At 57.7% G+C, this 18,291-nt stretch overlaps 1 protein-coding gene across 2 annotated transcripts in view; it reads left to right on the top strand.

Moving 5' to 3' along the window:
• LOC139825711 (dynein axonemal heavy chain 9-like) overlaps positions 1-17,363 on the top strand; it is a 108,068-nt gene extending 90,705 nt beyond the window's left edge. Inside the window, exons 48-50 of one of the 2 annotated variants that reach the window (XM_071799732.1) lie at positions 1,035-1,177; positions 12,714-12,758; positions 17,304-17,363. In XM_071799732.1, the coding sequence (XP_071655833.1) occupies positions 1,035-1,177; positions 12,714-12,758; positions 17,304-17,348 (233 nt within the window). In that variant the 3' untranslated portion in view covers positions 17,349-17,363. Of the gene's footprint in view, positions 1-1,034; positions 1,178-12,713; positions 12,759-13,892; positions 14,241-17,303 lie in introns of those variants that run through there. The other variant, XM_071799731.1, reaches the window with a different exon arrangement.
• The last annotated feature ends 928 nt before the right edge of the window (positions 17,364-18,291 follow it).

Raw genomic sequence — 18,291 nt, 5'->3', positions numbered from 1 at the left:
ACATGAGGGAAAGGTTCTTCACCCAGAGGCGCTGGACACTGAACAGGCTCCCAGGGCGATGTCACGGCCCCAGCCTGACAGTGTTCAAGGAGAGACTGGGCAGTGTCCTCAGACACACGGTGTGAACTGTGGGGTTGTCATTGCAGGGACAGGAGTTGGACTCCATGATCCTTGGGGGTCCTGTCCATGTCAGGACGTTCTGTGGTTCTATGACCTCCCAAAACGTGACCTAGTGCCACCCAGCGGGTGCTGCCTGAGGGCTCTGGCTGCTTCCCGCTCTCTACAGGCTTGTTTTTCTTACTTGTTTCACTTCTTTCCATCACCTAAGGAGCTAGAACAGAATATATATTTTAGACTCTCTTATAAACAAGCAGATATCTGATTAGTGTATTTTCCTAAGTAATTAGTGCTCATATTGACAGTATCTCACTCAATAATAATGATTTCAATCAAATCAGAAGCCAGAAGGGAAGTGAATAGGTGATAAATTAAGTAACCAGAAAAAAAAGAAAAATTGGCTGGTTATGTTTTTGGCAATCAGTTGCATAACTATTAACTTTAAAAAGTTTTTAAAAGATTTCTGGCTTTTAAAATGTTTTGGTGATGTGGGAGTTATTTTACCAGCACTGGCAATGGCATTGAACAGCTGCAGGAACGGTACAGGTAACTAATTGATTTGCAAAACTGAAATTATTTCATTATTGTGTATAGCATATTAGGTATTTGCGATTTTTTTTTGTAATCTAATCAGCACTGTCGATCTGACAAAAATGGACTTTCTGTACTTTGGCTTTATTCTGTGTTTGTTTAGCTCATACTTTTATGAGAAATGTTGCTCTCACAAGGGCTTATTTTTTAGCAGAATGATGTTCTGTGCCACTTTGCTGCTGCTGGGGCCTATGGGCGCCTGGCACAACGATTTTTCTCAAGGAAGGGTTTTCCCCAAGGCCCTGAAGAGGGAGGCACCTGCTTCACTTTGCTCTGCGACTGCAACAAAATCCAGACCAGTAAACCCAAACCTGCCTTCTTCTCAGGTGAAATCCCTGATCTCTTCCCCGATGATGAAGTAGAAAACATAATCAACAGCGTGAGGAATGAAGTCAAAGGCCGAGGGCTGGTGGACTCCAGGGAGACTTGCTGGAAGTTTTTTATAGAGCGTGTTCGACGGCAGCTGAAGGTGAGACAGGCTGGGGGAGTTCAGGTCTTCGCCATCTGCCTTGGTGCAGGAGCATGGGGTGAATCCTTCCCGCACCGCCCTGCAGCCTCAGATCCTTCACCCCCATCCCCTGCACCCCAAACCTCCACACCTCCAAATCCTGAACCCTGAAACCCCGCACCCCCAAATCCTGTGCCCCAGTCCTGTGCACCCCACAGTCTGCAACCTTAAATTTCCCACCAAACCCCTGCACCCCAAACGCTGCACTCTGAGACCTGACTTCTAAACCCTGCACCCCCAAACAGTGCACCCCCAAATCCTGAAGCCCCAGATCCTTCCCTCCCATACTCTGCAGCCCCAAATCCTGAACCCCCAAATCCTGCACCCCTAATCCTCCACCCTCTTAAAACTGCACCCCCAAAACCTGAACCACCAAATCTTTCCCCCCCAAAACCTCCCTCCTCCAAACCCTGCACTTCAAAATGCTGCACCCCCAGATCCTGACCCCAAAACCCTGCACCCCAAATCCTGTACCCCAAAGCCCTGCACTCTCAAATCATACATGCCCAGAATGTGCACCCTAAACTGTGCACCCCAAAATCCTAAACCCCTTAACCCTGCACCCCCAAATCCTCCAGACCCATGTCCCGAACCCAGCACCCCAAAATCTACCCCCCAAAACCTACATCCCCAAATCCAGCACCCCCAGGTCCTGAACACCCAAAATCTGCACCCCCAATTCTGCCTCCCCAAGACCTGCACCCCCAATTCTGCCTCCACAAGACCTTCACCCCCAGTCCCTGCTCCACTAAATCCTACACCCCAAACCCTGCACCCCCAACCTCCTGGACCCCAAACCCTGCCCCCACAAGTTGCACCCTAAAATCGTGCACCCCAAGTCCTGTCCTACCCAACCCTTCAGCCCAAACCCCTTCACCCCAAGATCCTCCTGCCCTAAACCCTGCACCCCAAAATCATCCCTCCCAGCCCTGCCCCCCAAACCCTGTCCCCCTAAAGCCTGACCCCGAAACCCTGCTCCCCAAAACCCTGCTACCCCCAATCTTGTACCCCCAGATCCTTCCCCCAACACCCTGCAATCCCAAACCCTGCACCCCCAATTCTGGCGCTAAACCCTGCACCCCCAAAACCCTGCACCACTGAACCTTGCACCCTGAAACCCTGCTCCCCCAATCCTCCCCCACAAAACTCTGCACCCCAAAACCCTATACCCAAAACCCTGCACCCCACAAGTTGCACCCCATATCCCTGCACCCCCAAATCCTCCAACCCCCAAATCCTCCAACCCCCTAAGTCCTGCACCCCCACGTGCTGAACACCTGAACCCCTCACCCCAGACCCCTCACCCCAGACCCCTCACCCCAAAGCCCTGCACCCCCAAATCCTGCCTCTAAACGCTGACCTACAAGGTTCTGTACCCCAACAGCCTGCTCACCCAGATCCTGCACCCCAGAACCCTGCACCCCCATATTCTGATCCCTACAGCCTGCACCCCCAGGTCCTGCACCCCCAAAACCTGTACCCCTAAATCCTGCACCCTTCAACCCTGCAGCCCACAACGCTGCACCCCCAACCTCTGCAGCCCCAGTTCCTTAACGTGTGAAACCTGCGCCCCCAAGTCCTGCACCTCAAAACCTTACACCCGGAATCCTGCCCCCCAAACCGTGCACCCCAAAATCAAGGCCCCTCAAACTTGCACTCAAAGGTCCGCACCAAGAAACCCTCCCCGCCCAGTTCCTAAAGACATGGAACCTGCACCCCCAAATCCCGCACCCCAAAACCCTGCACCCCAGTACCCCAGACCACCAAATCTTGCACCTCCAAATCCTGCCCCTATTAGCCCTGCACTTCAAACCCTGCACCCGAATTCCTGCAACCAAACCCTGTACCCCAAATCCTGCAGCCAGCCCTTGTACCCCTAAATCCTTGACCTCCACATCCCGAATCTCCAAACGCAGCAACCCCAAAACCCTACACCCCCAATCCCTGCACCCCCAAATCATTGTCCTTCAAATCCCACACCCAATGCTCGTACACCCCCAGATCTTGCACCCCCACACACTGCACTCCAAATCCTGCACCCCCAAATCCTCCAGCCCCATGCCCCAAACCCCCAAACCCTGCACCCTCAAGTCTTGCACCCCCAAACCATTCTCCCCCAAATCCTGCAACCCCAAACCCCACACCTCCTGCACCCCAAAATTCGACACCTCTAAATTCTAAACCCTTAAACCCTGCATCCCCCAAATCCTTCCCCCCAAAACAGTGCCCCCCAAACCCTGCACCCCAGATCCTGCAGCCCCTAACTCTGCACCCCAAACGCTGCACCCTCAGATCCTGCGTCCCCAACCCTGCACCCCAAATCCTTTACCGCAAAATTCCCCAAACCTGCAAACACAAATCCTGCACGCCCAGTTCCTGAACATGCGAACCCTGCACCCCCAAACCCTCAGCCCAAAGCCCTGCACCCCCAAATCCTGCCGTACACAACCCTTCCCCCCAAACCTCTTCAACCCAAGATACTGAAACCCTAAGCCCTGCCCCCCCAAACCTACATCCCCAAATCCTGCACCCCCAGGTCCTGAACACCCAAAATCTGCACCCCCAAATCCCTTAACTCCAATAACCTGCACCCCCAATTCTGCCTCCCCAAGACCCGCACCCCCAAACCCTGCACCATTAAACCCTGGACACCGAAACCCTGTACCCCAAATCCTGACCCCCCACAAGTTGCACCCTAAAAACCTGCACCCCAGATCCTGTCCAACCCAACCCTTCACCCCAAACCCCTTCACCCCAAGATCCTGCTGACCTAAACCCTGCTCCCCAAAACCCTGCTACCCCCAATCTTGCACCCCCCAAGTCTGCACCCTCAGATCCTGCTGCTCCAAACTCTGCACCCCCAAATCCTCCAGCCCCACGTCCCGATCTCCCAAACCGTGCACCCCACAACCCTGCACCCCACAACCCCTTCACCCCGAAATCCTGCACCCCCAGCCCTACCCAATAAAATTTCCACCCCCAAATCCTGCCCTACCAAGCCCCCCACCCCAAACCCCTGCACCCCAAGATCCTGCACCCTAAACCCTGCACCTCCATATCATCCTTCCCCAAACCCTGCACCCCAAAACACTGCACTCCAAACCACTGCACCCCTAAACCCTGAACCCCCAAATCCTGCACCCCTGGAACCTGCACACCCAGACTCTGTAGCCCAAATCAGGCCCCCCAAAATCCTGCTCCCCCAGCCTTGCACCCCCAAATCCTGCACCACCTAATCCTCCAACCCCCTAACACAACCCCATAACCCCTTGTCCCCAGGGCCCATTGTGACATCCTGGGGAACCCCCATTGTCCCCAGAGCCCATTGTGATATCCTGGGGACCCCCCCTTTGTCCCCAGGGCCCATTGTGACATTCAGGGGACCAACCTTTGTCCTTAGGGCCCATTGTGACACTATGGGGACCCCGCCTTGTCACTGGGAACCCATTGTGACACCATGGGGACCCCCCTTTGTCCCCAGGGCCCATTGTGACATCCTGGGGACCCCCCTTTGCCCCCAGGGCCCATTGTGACATTCAGGGGACCAACCTTTGTCCCCAGGGCCCATTGTGACACTATGGGGACCCCCCCTTGTCACTGGGAACCCATTGTGACACCATGGGGACCCCCCTTTGTCCCCAGGGCCCATCTTGACACCATGGAGACCCCCCTTGCCACTGGGGACACATTTTGACACCGTGGGGACCCCACCCTGTCCCCAGGGCCCATCGTGACACCGTGGGGACCCCCTTTTTACCCAGGGTCCATTGTGATGTCCTGGGGACCCCGACTTGTCCCCAGGGTCCATTGTGACGTCCCAGGACCCCCCGTTGTCCCCAGTGCCCATTATGACATCCCAGGACCCCACTTCGTCCCCAGGGCCCATTGTGATACCATGGAGACCCAGCCGTGTCCTGAGGGCCCATTGTGACATCCCGGGCACCCCCTTTTCCCCAGGGCCCATTGTGACATTCTGGGGACCCTTTTTGTCCCCAGGGCCCATTGTGACAGGGTGGGGCCCCCCTTGTCACTGCGGACCCATTGTGACACTATGGGCACCCCACATTGTTCCCAGGGCCCATTGTGACATCTGGGGGACCCCCTTGTCCCCAGGGCCTATAGTGGCACCGTGGGGACCCCTCTTGTCACTTGGGCCCATTGTGACACCGTGGGGACACCCCCTTTGTCCCCAGAGCACATTGTGACATCCCAGGACCCCCCATTGTCCCCAGAGCCCATTGTGACATCCTGGGGACCCCTTTTGTCCCAAGGGCCCATTGTGGCACCATGAGGACCCCCTTTGTCCCCAGGGCCCATTGTGACACCCTGGGGACCCTATTGTCCCCATGGTCCGTCGTGGCACCGTGGGGACCCCCTTTGTCCCCAGGGCCCATTGTGACATCCCAGGACCCCCCATTGTCCCCAGGGTCCATTGTGACATCCTGAGGACCATCCTTTGTTCCCAGGACCCACTGTGACGTTCAAGGGACTCCCCATTGTCCCCAGGGCCCATTGTGACGTCCCAGGACCCCTCATTGTCCCCAGGGCCCATTGTGACATCCTGGGGACCCTATTGTCCCCATGGTCCGTCGTGGCACCGTGGGGAACCCCCTTTGTCCCCAGGGTCCATTGTGACATCCCAGGACCCCCCATTGTCCCCAGGGTCCATTGTGACATCCTGAGGACCATCCTTTGTTCCCAGGACCCACTGTGACGTTCAAGGGACTCCCCATTGTCCCCAGGGCCCATTGTGACGTCCCAGGACCCCTCATTGTCCCCAGGGCCCATTGTGACATCCTGGGGACCCTATTGTCCCCATGGTCCGTCGTGGCACCGTGGGGAACCCCCTTTGTCCCCAGGGCCCATTGTGACATCCCAGGACCCCCCATTGTCCCCAGGGTCCATTGTGACATCCTGGGGACCATCCTTTGTTCCCAGGACCCACTGTGACATTCAAGGGACTCCCCATTGTCCCCAGGGCCCATTGTGACGTCCCAGGACCCCTCATTGTCCCCAGGGCCCATTGTGACATCCTGGGCACCCCCTTTGTCCCCAGGGCTCACTGTGGCACCATGGGGACCCCTTTTGTCACTAGGGACCATTGTGGCACCATGGGGACCCCTTTGTCCGCAGTGCCCATTGTGACGTCACAGGACCCCACTTTGTCCCCAGGGACCATTGTAGACACCATGGGCACCACATTTGTCCCTGGGGCCCATTGTGACATGTCAGGACCCCCCATTGTTACCAGGGCCCATTGTGACATCATGGGGACCCCCCTTTGTCCCCAGGGCTCATTGTGACGTCCCAGGACCCCTCGTTTTCCCCAGGCCCCATTGTGACATCCTGGGGACCCCCCCTTGTCCCCAGGGCCCATTGTGACACCGTGGGCACCCCCATTGTCCCCAGGGCCCACTGAGATATCCTGGGGACACCCTTTGTCCCCAGGCCGCATTGTGGCACCATGGGCACCCTCTTTGTCCCCAGGGCCCTTTGTGACATCCTGGGGAACCCCTTTGTCACTGGGGCCCATTGTGTCATCCCAGGACCCCACTTTGTCCCTAGGGCCCATTGTGACACCGTGGGGACCCCTTTGTCCCCAGGGCCCATTGTTACATTCAGGGGACCCCCCTTTTCCCCAGTGCCCATTGTGACATCCTGGGGACCCTTTTTGTCCCCAGGGCCCATTGTGACAGGGTGGGGCCCCCCTTGTCACTGCGGACCCATTGTGACACTATGGGCACCCCACATTGTTCCCAGGGCCCATTGTGACATCCGGGGGACCCCCTTGTCCCCAGGGCCTATAGTGGCACCGTGGGGACCCCTCTTGTCACTTGGGCCCATTGTGACACCGTGGGGACCCCCCCTTTGTCCCCAGAGCACATTGAGACATCCCAGGACCCCCCATTGTCCCCAGAGCCCATTGTGACATCCTGGGGACCCCTTTTGTCCCAAGGGCCCATTGTGGCACCATGAGGACCCCCTTTGTCCCCAGGGCCCATTGTGACACCCTGGGGACCCTATTGTCCCCATGGTCCGTCGTGGCACCGTGGGGACCCCCTTTGTCCCCAGGGCCCATTGTGACATCCCAGGACCCCCCATTGTCCCCAGGGTCCATTGTGACATCCTGGGGGCCATCCTTTGTTCCCAGGACCCACTGTGACATTCAAGGGACTCCCCATTGTCCCCAGGGCCCATTGTGACGTCCCAGGACCCCTCATTGTCCCCAGGGCCCATTGTGACATCCTGGGCACCCCCTTTGTCCCCAGGGCTCACTGTGGCACCATGGGGACCCCTTTTGTCACTGGGGCCCATTGTGGCACCATGGGGACCCCCTTTGTCCCCAGTGCCCAATGTGACGTCCCAGGACCCCACTTTGTCCCCAGGGACCATTGTAGACACCATGGGCACCACATTTGTCCCTGGGGACCATTGTGACATCCCAGGACCCCCCATTGTTACCAGGGCCCATTGTGACATCATGGGGACCCCCCTTTGTCCCCAGGGCTCATTGTGACATCCCAGGACCCCTCGTTTTCCCCAGGCCCCATTGTGACATCCTGGGGACCCCCCCTTGTCCCCAGGGCCCATTGTGACACCGTGGGCACCCCCATTGTCCCCAGGGCCCACTGAGACATCCTGGGGACACCCTTTGTCCCCAGGCCCCATTGTGGCACCTTGGGCACCCTCTTTGTCCCCAGGACCCTTTGTGACATCCGGGGGACCCCCTTGTCCCCAGGGCCCATAGTGGCACCGTGGGGACCCCTTTTGTCACTTGGGCCCATTGTGACACCGTGGAGACCCCCCCTTTGTCCCCAGAGGACATTATGACATCCTAGGACCCTCCATTGTCCCCAGAGCCCATTGTGACATCCTGGGGACCCCTCTTCGTCCCCAGGGCCCATTGTGATGTCCCAGGACCCCGCTTTGTCCCCAGGGCCCATTGTGACACCATGGAGACCCCATTTGTCACTGGGGCCCATTTTGACATCCCAGGACCCCGCTTTGTCCCCAGGGCCCATTGTGACACCATGGGGACCCGATTTGTCACTGGGGCCCATTTTGACATCCCAGGACCCCGCTTTGTCCCCAGGGCCCATTGTGACACCGTCGGGAACCCCCTTGTGCCCAGGACCCATTGTGACATCCTGGGGACCCCACTTTGTCCCCAGGGCCCATTGTGACACCGTGGAGACCCCACTTGTTCGCAGGACCCGTTGTGGCATTCTGTGGACTCCCTTTGTCCCCATGGCCCATGGTGACACCATGGGGACCCCATTTGTCACTGGGGCCCATTGTGACATCCCAGGACCCCCCATTGTCCCCAGGGCCCACTGAGATATCCTGGGGACCACCCTTTTTCCCCAAGGCCCATTGTGACACCGTCGGGATACCCCATGTCCCCAGGGCCCATTGTGACCTCCTGGGGACCCCCCTTGTCCTGAGGGCCCATTGTGACATCCTGGGGAGACCCCGTTGTCCCCAAGGCCCATTGTGGCACCATGGGGACCCCCTTTGTCCCCAGGGCCCATTGTGACATCCTGGGGACCCCCTGTGTCCCCAGGGCCCATTGTGACACCATGGGGACCTCCTTTATCCCCACGGCCCATCGTGACATCCCAGGAGCCCCCGTTGTTCCCAGGGCCCATTGTGACATCCTGGGACCCCCCTTTTCCCCAGGGCCCATTGTGACATCCCAGGATCCCGTTTGTCCCCAGGGCCCATTGTAACATCCCAGGACCCCCCATTTACCCCAGGGCCCATTGTGACATCCTGGAGTCCCCCTTTTGTCCCCTGGGCCCATTGTGACACTGTGGGGACCTCCTTTGTCCCCAGGGCCCATTGTGACACTGTGGGGACCCCCTTTGTCCCCAGGGCTCATTGTGACATCCTGGGGAATCCCTTTGTCCCCATGGGCCATTGCGACATCCCAGGACCCCTCCCCTTGTCCCCAGGGCCCATCGTGACACCGTAGGGACCCCCCTTGTCACTGGGGACCCATTTTGACATCCCAGGACCCCCTATTGTCCGCAGGCCTCATTGTGACACCATGGGGACCCCATTTGTCACTGGAGCCCATTGTGACATCCCAGGACCCCTCATTGTCCCCAGGGCCCATTGTGACATCCTAGGGACCCCCGTTGTCCCCAGTGCCCATTGTGACATTCTGGGGACCCCCTTTGTCACCTGGGCCTATTGTGGCACCATGGGCACCCCCCATTGTCACCAGGGCCCATTGTGACATCCCAGGACCCCAATTTGTCACCAGGGCCCATTGTGACACCGTGGGGACCCCCTTGTCCCCAGGGCCCATTGTGAACATCCTGGGGACCCCCTTGTCCCCAGGGCCCATTGTGAACGTCCCAGGACCCCCCGTTGTCCCCAGGGCCCATTCTGACATCCTGAGGACCTCCCTTGTCCCCAGGGCCCATTGTGACATCCTGGGGACCCTGTTTGTCCCCAGGGCCCATTGTGGCAATATGGGGACCCCCTTTGTCATTGAGACCCATTGTGACATCCCAGGACCCCCTCTGGTCCCCAGGACCCATTCTGACATCCTGGGGACCTTCTTTGTCCCAAGACCCCATTGTGACATCCTGGGGACCCCCCATTGTGCCAAGGGCCCATTATGACACCATGGGGATCCCCTTTGTCCCCAGGGCCCATTGTGACGTCCCAGGACCCCTCGTTGTCCCCAGGGCCCATTGTGACATCCTGGGGACCCCCCTTGTCCCCAGGGCCCATTGTGACATCCCGGGACCCCCTTTGTCCCCAGGTCCCATTGTGACATCATGGGGAACCCCCTTGTCCTCAGGGCCCATTGTGACAGCCCAGGACCTTACTTTGTCCCCAGGGCCCATTGTGATATTCGGGGGACCCCCTTGTCCCCAGGGCCCATAGTGGCACCATGGGGACCCCCCTTTTCCCCAGTGCCCATTGTGACATCCTGGGGACCCCGCTTGTCCCCAGGGCCCATTGTGACATCCTGGGGACCCACTATGTGCCCAGGTCCCATTGTGACATCCTAGGACCCCCATTGTCCCCAGAGCCCATTGTGACATCCTGGGGACCCCCTTGTCCCCTGGGCCCATTGTAATGTCCCAGGACCCCACTTTGTCCTCAGGGCCCATTGTGACATTCTGGGGACCCCCTTTGTCGCCAGGGCCCATTGTGGCTCCATGGGACCGCCTTTGTCACTGGGGACCATTGTGACATTCCAGGATTCCACTTTGTCCCCAGGGCCCGTTCTGACACCGTGGGGACCCCCATTGTCCCCAGGGCCCATTGTGACATCCTGGGGACCGCCCTTTGTCCCCAGGGAACATTGTGACATTCATGTGACCCATCTTTGTCCCCAAGGCCCATTGTAACATCCTGGGGATCCCCAATTGTCCCAGGGCTCATTGTGACATTCCACGACCCTCTTTGTTCCCAGGCCCCATTGTGACATCCTGGGGACCCCCTTTGTCTCCAGGGCCCATTGTGACGTCCCAGGACCCCCTTTGTCCCCAGGGCCCATTGTGGCACCATGGGGACCTCCTTTGTCCCCAGGGCTTATTTTGACACCATGGGGACCCAACTTGTCCCCAGGGCCCTTTGTGACATTCAGGGGACCCCTCTTTGTCCCCAGGGCCTATTGTGTCATCCCAATGATCCCCTCTTGTCTATAGGGCCCATTGTGACGTCCCAGGACCCCTCATTGTCCCCAGGGACCATTGTGACACCATGGGTACCCCGCCTTGTCCCCACGGCCCATTGTGACATCCTGGGACCCCCGTTTGTCCCCAGTGCTCATTGTGAAATCCTGGGTACCCTCTTTGTCCCCAGGGCCCTTTGTGACATCCTGGGGACCCCCCTTTGTCCCCAGGGCCCATTGTGACCTTCAAGGGAACCCACATTGTCCCCAGGGCCCATTGTGACGTCCTAGGGTCCCCCTTTGTCCCCAGGGCCCATTGTGACATCCTTGGGACCTCATTTGTCCCCAGGGCCCATTGTTGTACCATGGGGACCCCCTTTGTCCCCAGTGCCCATTGTGACATCCCAGGACCCCAGTTTGTCCCTAGGGCCCATTGTGGCACTGTGGGGACCCCGCTCGTTCTCAAGGACCATTGTGACATTCAGGGGACCCCTCTTTGTCTCCAGGGCCTATTGTGAAATTCTGGGCACCCCCCCTTTGTCCCCAGGGCCCATTGTGACATTCAGGGGACCCCTCTTTGTCCTCAGGGCACATTGTGACATCCCAGGACCACCCCTTGTCCCCAGGGCCCATTGTGACATTCAGGGGACCCCTCTTTGTCCCCAGGGCCCATTGTGACGTCCCAGGACCCTCCATTGTCCCCAGGGGCCATTGTGGCTTTGCAGGACCCCCCATTGTCCCCAGGGCCCATTGTGACATCCCAGGACCCCTCATTGTCCCCAGGACCCATGTGATATCCTGGGGACACCCTTGTCCTCAGAGCCCATCGTGGCCCCGTGGGGAACCCCTCTTTGTCCCCAGAGCCCATTGTTACATCCTGGGGAGCCCCCTTTGTCCCCAGGGCCCATTGTGACATCCTGGGGAGCCCCCTTTGTCCCCAAGGCCCATTGTGACTTCCCAGGACTCCCCATTGTCCCCAGGGCCCATTGTGACTTTCAGGGGATCCTCCTTTGTCCCCACGCCCATTGTGACACCATGGTGACCCCCCGTTTTGTCTCCAGGGCCCATCGTGACATCCCAGGACCCCCCATTGTCCCCAAGGCCCATTGTGACATCCTGGGGAGCCCCCTTTGTCCCCAGGGCCCATTGTGACATCCCAGGACCCCCCATTGTCCCCAAGGCCCATTGTGACATCCTGGGGACCGCCCTTTGTCCCCAGGGCCCATTGTGACATCGCAGGACCCCCCATTGTCCCCAGGGCACATTGTGACACCATGGGGACCCCCATTGTCACCAGGGCCCATTGTGACACTATGGGGACCCCCCCTTTGTCCCCAGGGCCCAGTGTGACAATTAGGGAACCCCCCCTTGTCCCCTGGGCCCATTGTGATGTCACAACACCCCCCCTTTTTCCCAGGGCCCATTGTGACATCCCAGGACTCCCCATGGTCCCCAGAGGCCATTGTGACATCCTGGGGACCCCCTTTGTCCCCAGGGCCCATTGTGACTTTCAGGGGATCCCCCTTTGTCCCCAGGGCCCATTGTGACACCATGGGGACCCCACCTTGTCCTCAGGGCCCGTTCTGACATCCTGGGCACCCCCCATTGTCCCCAGGGGCCATTGTGACATCCTGGGGACCCCCTTGTCCCCAGGGCCTATTGTGACACCGTCCGGACCCCCCATTGTCCCCAGGGCCCATTGTGACACTATGGGGACTCCGTTTGTCCCCAGGGCCCATTGTGACACTATGGGGACCCCCCCTTGTCCTCAGGGCGCACTGTGACATCCTGGGGACCCCCCCTTGTCCTCGCCATCCGTGTCCCCGCGGTGCCACCTCCACTGTCCCCTCTGTCCTGCAGATCCCCAGTGGTACCCGGCCCAGCAGTCCCTGCGCCTGGACCCCAGTGAGTGGCCCCAGGTGTCCCCCAGGTTTCCCCGCATTGTCCCTGGGTGTCCCATGGTGTCCCTGGGAGTCCCTGTGTGTCCTGTGGTGTCCCCAGGTGACCCTGGTGTCCCCAGGTGTCCCTGTGGTGTCCCATGGTGTCCCTGTGGTGTTCCCCCAGTGTCTGCCGGTGTCCCCAAGTGGCCCCGTGGTGTCCCCCGCTGTCCTCTGGTGTCCCTGTGTTCTCTCCTGCGTATCCCTGTGGTGTCCCTTTGTTGTCACTGGGTGTCACTGCTGTCCCTGCTCTCCCTGCTGTCTCTGGGTGTCCCCACTGTCCCCAGTGTCCCTGGGTGTCCCCACTGTCCCTGGGTGTCCCCTCTGAACCCAGTGTCCCTGGGTATCTCTGGGTGTCCCCACTGTCCCCGCTGTCCCTGCTCTCCCCACTGTCCCTGGGTGTCCCCACTGTCCCTGGGTGTCCCTGCTCTCCCCAGTGTCCCCACTCTCCCTGCTGTCCCTGCTGTCCCCACTGTCCCCAGCATCCCTGGGTGTCCCTCCTGTCCCCACTGTCCCTGCTCTCCCCAGTGTCCCTGGGTGTCCCTGCTCTCCCTGTTGTCCCCACTGTCCCCAGTGTCCCTGGTGTCCCCAGTATCCCTGGTGGCCCTGGGTGTCCCCACTGTCCCTGGGTGTCCCTGCTGTCCCCGGTGTCCCCAGTGTCCCTGGGTGTCCCTGCTGTCCCCGGTGTCCCCACTGTCCCTGGTGTCCCCACTATCCCCACTGTCCCTGGGTGTCCCATAGAGTCCCTGGTGTTCCCATGTCCCTGTCCCTGGTGTCCCCATGTGCCTGTCCCCAGTGTCAGAATGTGCCTGTCCCCAGTGTCCCCATGTGCCTGTCCCCGGTGTCCCCATGTAACGGTCAGTCTGTCCATCCATCTGTCCATCCCTCTGTCCCCGTGTCCGTCCCTCTGTCCCTTCCTCTGTCCGTCCATCCGTCCCTCTGTCCCTCTGTCCCTCTGTCCCTCTGTCCCTCTGTCCCCATGTCCGTCCCTGTCGAGGGTTAAGATTGCGGGGTGACAATCAAACCCTGGCAGATGTGTTGTCAACCTCCTCTCCCCCCCACTTTCCCCTTTTGCCCCTCCCTCTCCCCCCTTCCCACTCAGCACAGGCGATCGGGAGGGGAAGAAGCACAGAGGGGAGAGAGTTGGAAAAGTTCAAGATGTTTTACTGATGCTACTGATGAGAACAGAGAAAATAATACAAATATACAAAACCCATCTTGTAAGTCTGAGCAACTGCAGAGCCAGCACCCAAAGTCCTGGATCAGACTCTGCAGCCAACCGGAGCTGGATTCAGTCTCTCACTGGCCTCCGTTCGCAGGGACGACCAGCAAGGTCCTCTCCTGATGTCGGCCATGAGCAGAAGGGAAGGAAAAAGGCAAAAGGGAAGGGAAAAAGGGATGAGATCCTCGTGATCTCCCACTTTTATATGAAGTATTCACGTGAACGGAATGTTATACACAGTTGGTCACCGGTTTCTCGTTGCCCCTCTCGCGAGATGTCCATCTGTGCTTGTCAATAAGTTTCCATTCCATTGCTGGGTTTGCCAAAACATGTGTCTGGTTCTCCAGGAAAATGCAGCTGACATGAAGGCTTTGGCTGACAGGCAAAATTCACTAAAAGAGAAACTTGTTTTTACCAAAACCAGGACACCTGGGGACGCAGAGGCTGCTGAGACATGGAGATGGACTGGGACATGGGGGTGGGCTGGGACATAGAGATAGGCTGGGACATGGATGGCCTGGGTCACAGAGACTGCTGGGATGTGGAGACGGGCTGGGTCATGGGCACGAGTCAGAGCCAGCACAGGAGCAGGGAGGCTGGGGCAGCTCCATCCTGCAGACGTGCTTGTCCTGGCCATGCCAGCCATGGGATACGTGCCCCAGCACAGACACACACCCGTGGGACACACAGCTGGCCACAGGGACCCCAGAGACACACGCACGCCTCGTGCCATCATTGCAGTTCATTGGTGGAGCCGTGGGGGTCACTGGGGTGGCGGTGGCGGTGGCCAAGGGTGGCGAGGGTGGCACCAAGGTGCTCACAGCCCCTTCCTGCTTCTCCTCCTCCCCCCTCCCCATCCCTCTGTCCTGCTCATCAGCCCTGCTGGTTCTTCCTCCCTGTCTCATCCCAGCTCATTGTGCCTTTTTGCCTTCATCTCTCCGTCCTTTTCCCTGTGTGTTTGTTTCTCTCTCAGCTCCTCTGTCTTCTCTCTTGTCTGATTTGTCTCTTGCTAGTCCTCTGTCCTTCTCCCCAGCAGCTTCAACTGAATGGCCAGGTGTCCCTGCACTCTGGTGGTTCCTCATCACTGCCCTGGGCTGTGTCTGTAGGGCTGGGGATCATTTAGGAGCTGCTCTCCTTCTGCAGACAGCAGAGCCTGGTGCAGCTACAGCAGAGGTTGTTCTCAGCTGCTGCTTATGCAGCTCGTTGGAAGAGCAGCTGTGGGCCTTCTTTGGAAGGGAGGTTTCTTGTTCTGTGCTTACTGCTCCTGGGGACCCTGCACAGGAGCGGTGTTGGGGTCTGCAGGGACGGGTGGGACCTGCTGTGATTCCTGGTGAACGTGAACTGAGCTTGTCCTGATGTACTCGAATGAAAACAGACTGACTGGAGATGGTTTACTGCCCTGTTTCAGTTCCAAACTACATGTTTGGCACTGGAGAACATGAGACTTTGTGCTGCTTTCCAGATGTCAGCTGAGAACATCACTGCCTTTGGTACCAGGGCAGGTGGTCTGTGATCAGGGGTGCGGACTTGCATGGCAGTGCTTTAATGAACATTTTATGGTCTTGCCACTTCAAAGCCCTTCATTTTCCTAGAAATTTGAAGATGGCATTTCTCATTCGGAGGTTCAGACTTCGGTTGGACTTGATGTTGAATGGTCCATACAATGGGGTGCATAAAATAAGAATCTCGCTTCCTTGTTGTTGTTTTCTAACGCTGTCTGAATTTGGTAAGCAAGAGGAAGAGTGGCTTGCAGTGTCTGCTTTTGAGAGGAACGTATTCCTGACTGTCTCCATCTCTGTATGGTGAAGCTTTCTGCCTGCACTATGATTTTGCTGGGCTGTGAGGCTGTGTTGGAGCAGCAGAGCTCAGAAGTGGTGGCTTTAAAGGCGTTGAAGCTGTGGTCAAACTAGCAGGAAAAGCTGGTTTCTTCCCAGAGAGCTGCCTGACAAATATAGCTACAAGTAAAGACCCTTGAAGTTGGCTTTTTTTATTTAAATTTACTATTAATATGTAGCTTTTGGGATTGATTGATTGATTGATTTCTGGGAAGCAAGAAGTGAGAGCCTGTGCACTCCCACAGGCAGAGCTGCCTCCCAAAATAGGTGCACCCTTCTCCACTTCTGTTCCTTCCATGCTGGTGTAGCACAAGGCCATGCAGCAGTGTGCAGATGTGGTGATTCCAATGTGACTGTGAGGTCAGAGCCCCATGGTGACGTGCTGTGCTGTGTCTTGGCAGCAGCAGCATCATGGGGCGAGCGTGGGGGCCATGGTCCTCACCCTGTTCCTCCTCCTGGTGTCCCTGCCAGCCCGGGACGCCCAGGCTGCTCCAGCCGAGCGCAGGGAGCAGGTGGGCGAGCAGGGGCAGCACCCAGCCCCGAGCAGCTCAGCAGGGCAGCAGTGGGGCCAGGGCTGGGGCTGGGGCCGGGAGAGCAGCCGGGCTGGGCCGGGCAGGGCGAGCCAGGCAGCACCAGGGTGTGGGCAGGGGGCAGACACCCGCAGGGAGGGGAGAGGGGCTGCGGCTGCTTCAGGGGCAGGTTCTGGGCAAGCAGGGGCTGGGAGTGCTGGCACAGGGCAGAAACCAGCACTGAGTCCCTGTGGGGCCCTCCCTGCCCCCCAGCCTCGTGCCACACGGCCCCATCCCAGGGCGCGCTTTGAGCCTTTGGGCCCGTTTCAAATCAAAGCTGGGATTGCTTTGGCACTTTGGGCCACTTTAGAGCTAAACCTGGGCACATTTGTGCCCTTTGGGATCGTTTCTGCCTATATCTGGGAGTTCTTTGGTTTTCCAGTTTTGTTTATACCCAAATCTGGGGGTGTTTGGGCCATTTTTGGCCATTTTTTTACCCAAATCTGGGCATACTTCGACTCTTTGGTCCAGTTTCACCCTGAATCTGGGGATGTTATACCCCTTTTTGGCCAGTTTTGCTCAATCTAGTGGTGCTTTGGTTTTTTCTGCCTCTCTTGACCCGATATACTCAGGTGCTTTTGCCCATTTTTTCCCCTGATATGGGCACTGTGATCCCAAATATGGGATGTTTTCATGTTTGCCGACAGCTTTGCACCCAAGTGTGGATGTTTTTGCCTCTTTGGGCCACTTTTTGCCCAAATACTCAGATTGTTTTGCCTGTGTTGACCAATTTAGCCCCCAAATATTTGGAATATTTTGTCATTTTGCCAGTTTTTTCCCCAAATACGGCTATTTTTCTGCAAGATATGGGCACTGTTGTCCTAAATATGTTGTGTTGTGTTTTGTTTTTTCTCTCTTGTCTATGTCCTCTTTTCCCTGGAATGCAGGAGTGTTGCTCGGTGAGCCTGGAAACCTCTCTGATCTGTGCTTGACTCCAGGACATGGCATTGGCAGAGTTGATCGAGCTTCTCAGCTGGGTCCTGGTTAGGAGCCTTGGGCTGTCCCAGAGGTGAGTTGTCACTGTCTGTCTGCTTGAGCGAATAAACACTCGTGTTTTAATAGGTTATTCATGTGTGATTGTACCCAAGATCCTCTCAGAGGCTTTCCAAAAGCGTTTTGTGCCTTGGTGGTATTACACAGACAAGTCATGAATGTTCAATTTGCCTGAAAACCTGCTAGGTCTCAGCAAAAAGGTCACCCGTGCTCTGTTTCTAGCTGTGGGAACACACACCTCTGTATGTGTCTCGTGTCATTATCTCACCCTCTCCCATCACAGCAGGTGACTGAGGAAGCAGGAGATCACAACGTGCCATGGAAGCTCCCCACCCGTGTTTGACTCCCTGTTTGGTTCCTGCAGTCCATGCTGATCAAGCCTCTTGGTGTAATCCTGTTCCTGAGCCTGAGGGGAATCGCAGGGGTAAGTGTTCAGTGTTCATTGGTTACTGGCCTTTTGCGTTTGTTAGTATTTGGTTTATTATTTGTGAACGTTTTCTTGCAATAGTTGAGCCTTGCAGTAGCCAGCAGGCTCTGATTTAGGAGAAACATGGATGATCATTTTTTGCCCTGGTGCTCCATGCTCCCACGTTAGTGTGGGTTTCCTTTTGTGTGTGTGAGAGGTCTCCTGGTCAGAAGGCCCTGAGAGGCCCCGTGTTGGTCCATCTGGTCCTTGAGGGGTGTTGCATGTGGCCTGGACACAGTAGTTTGGAAGCTGCCAGGTCCCAGACAAGGGGTCTGCAGCCCCTCTGCAGCTTTGGCAATTTCAGCATGCGTCTGGGTCCCGTGTTGTTGCCTGACCCCCGTCCAGGCGCTGCAGGTCATTTCACAACGTGAAATGGAAACGCTTTTCCTTTCTGCTCGATTCCAGCCGTCCCTGTA

Source organism: Patagioenas fasciata, chromosome 27 (genome assembly GCF_037038585.1).
Source record: "Patagioenas fasciata isolate bPatFas1 chromosome 27, bPatFas1.hap1, whole genome shotgun sequence".
Lineage (NCBI taxonomy): Eukaryota > Metazoa > Chordata > Aves > Columbiformes > Columbidae > Patagioenas > Patagioenas fasciata.
This window is presented reverse-complemented; position numbering and strand designations above follow the sequence as displayed.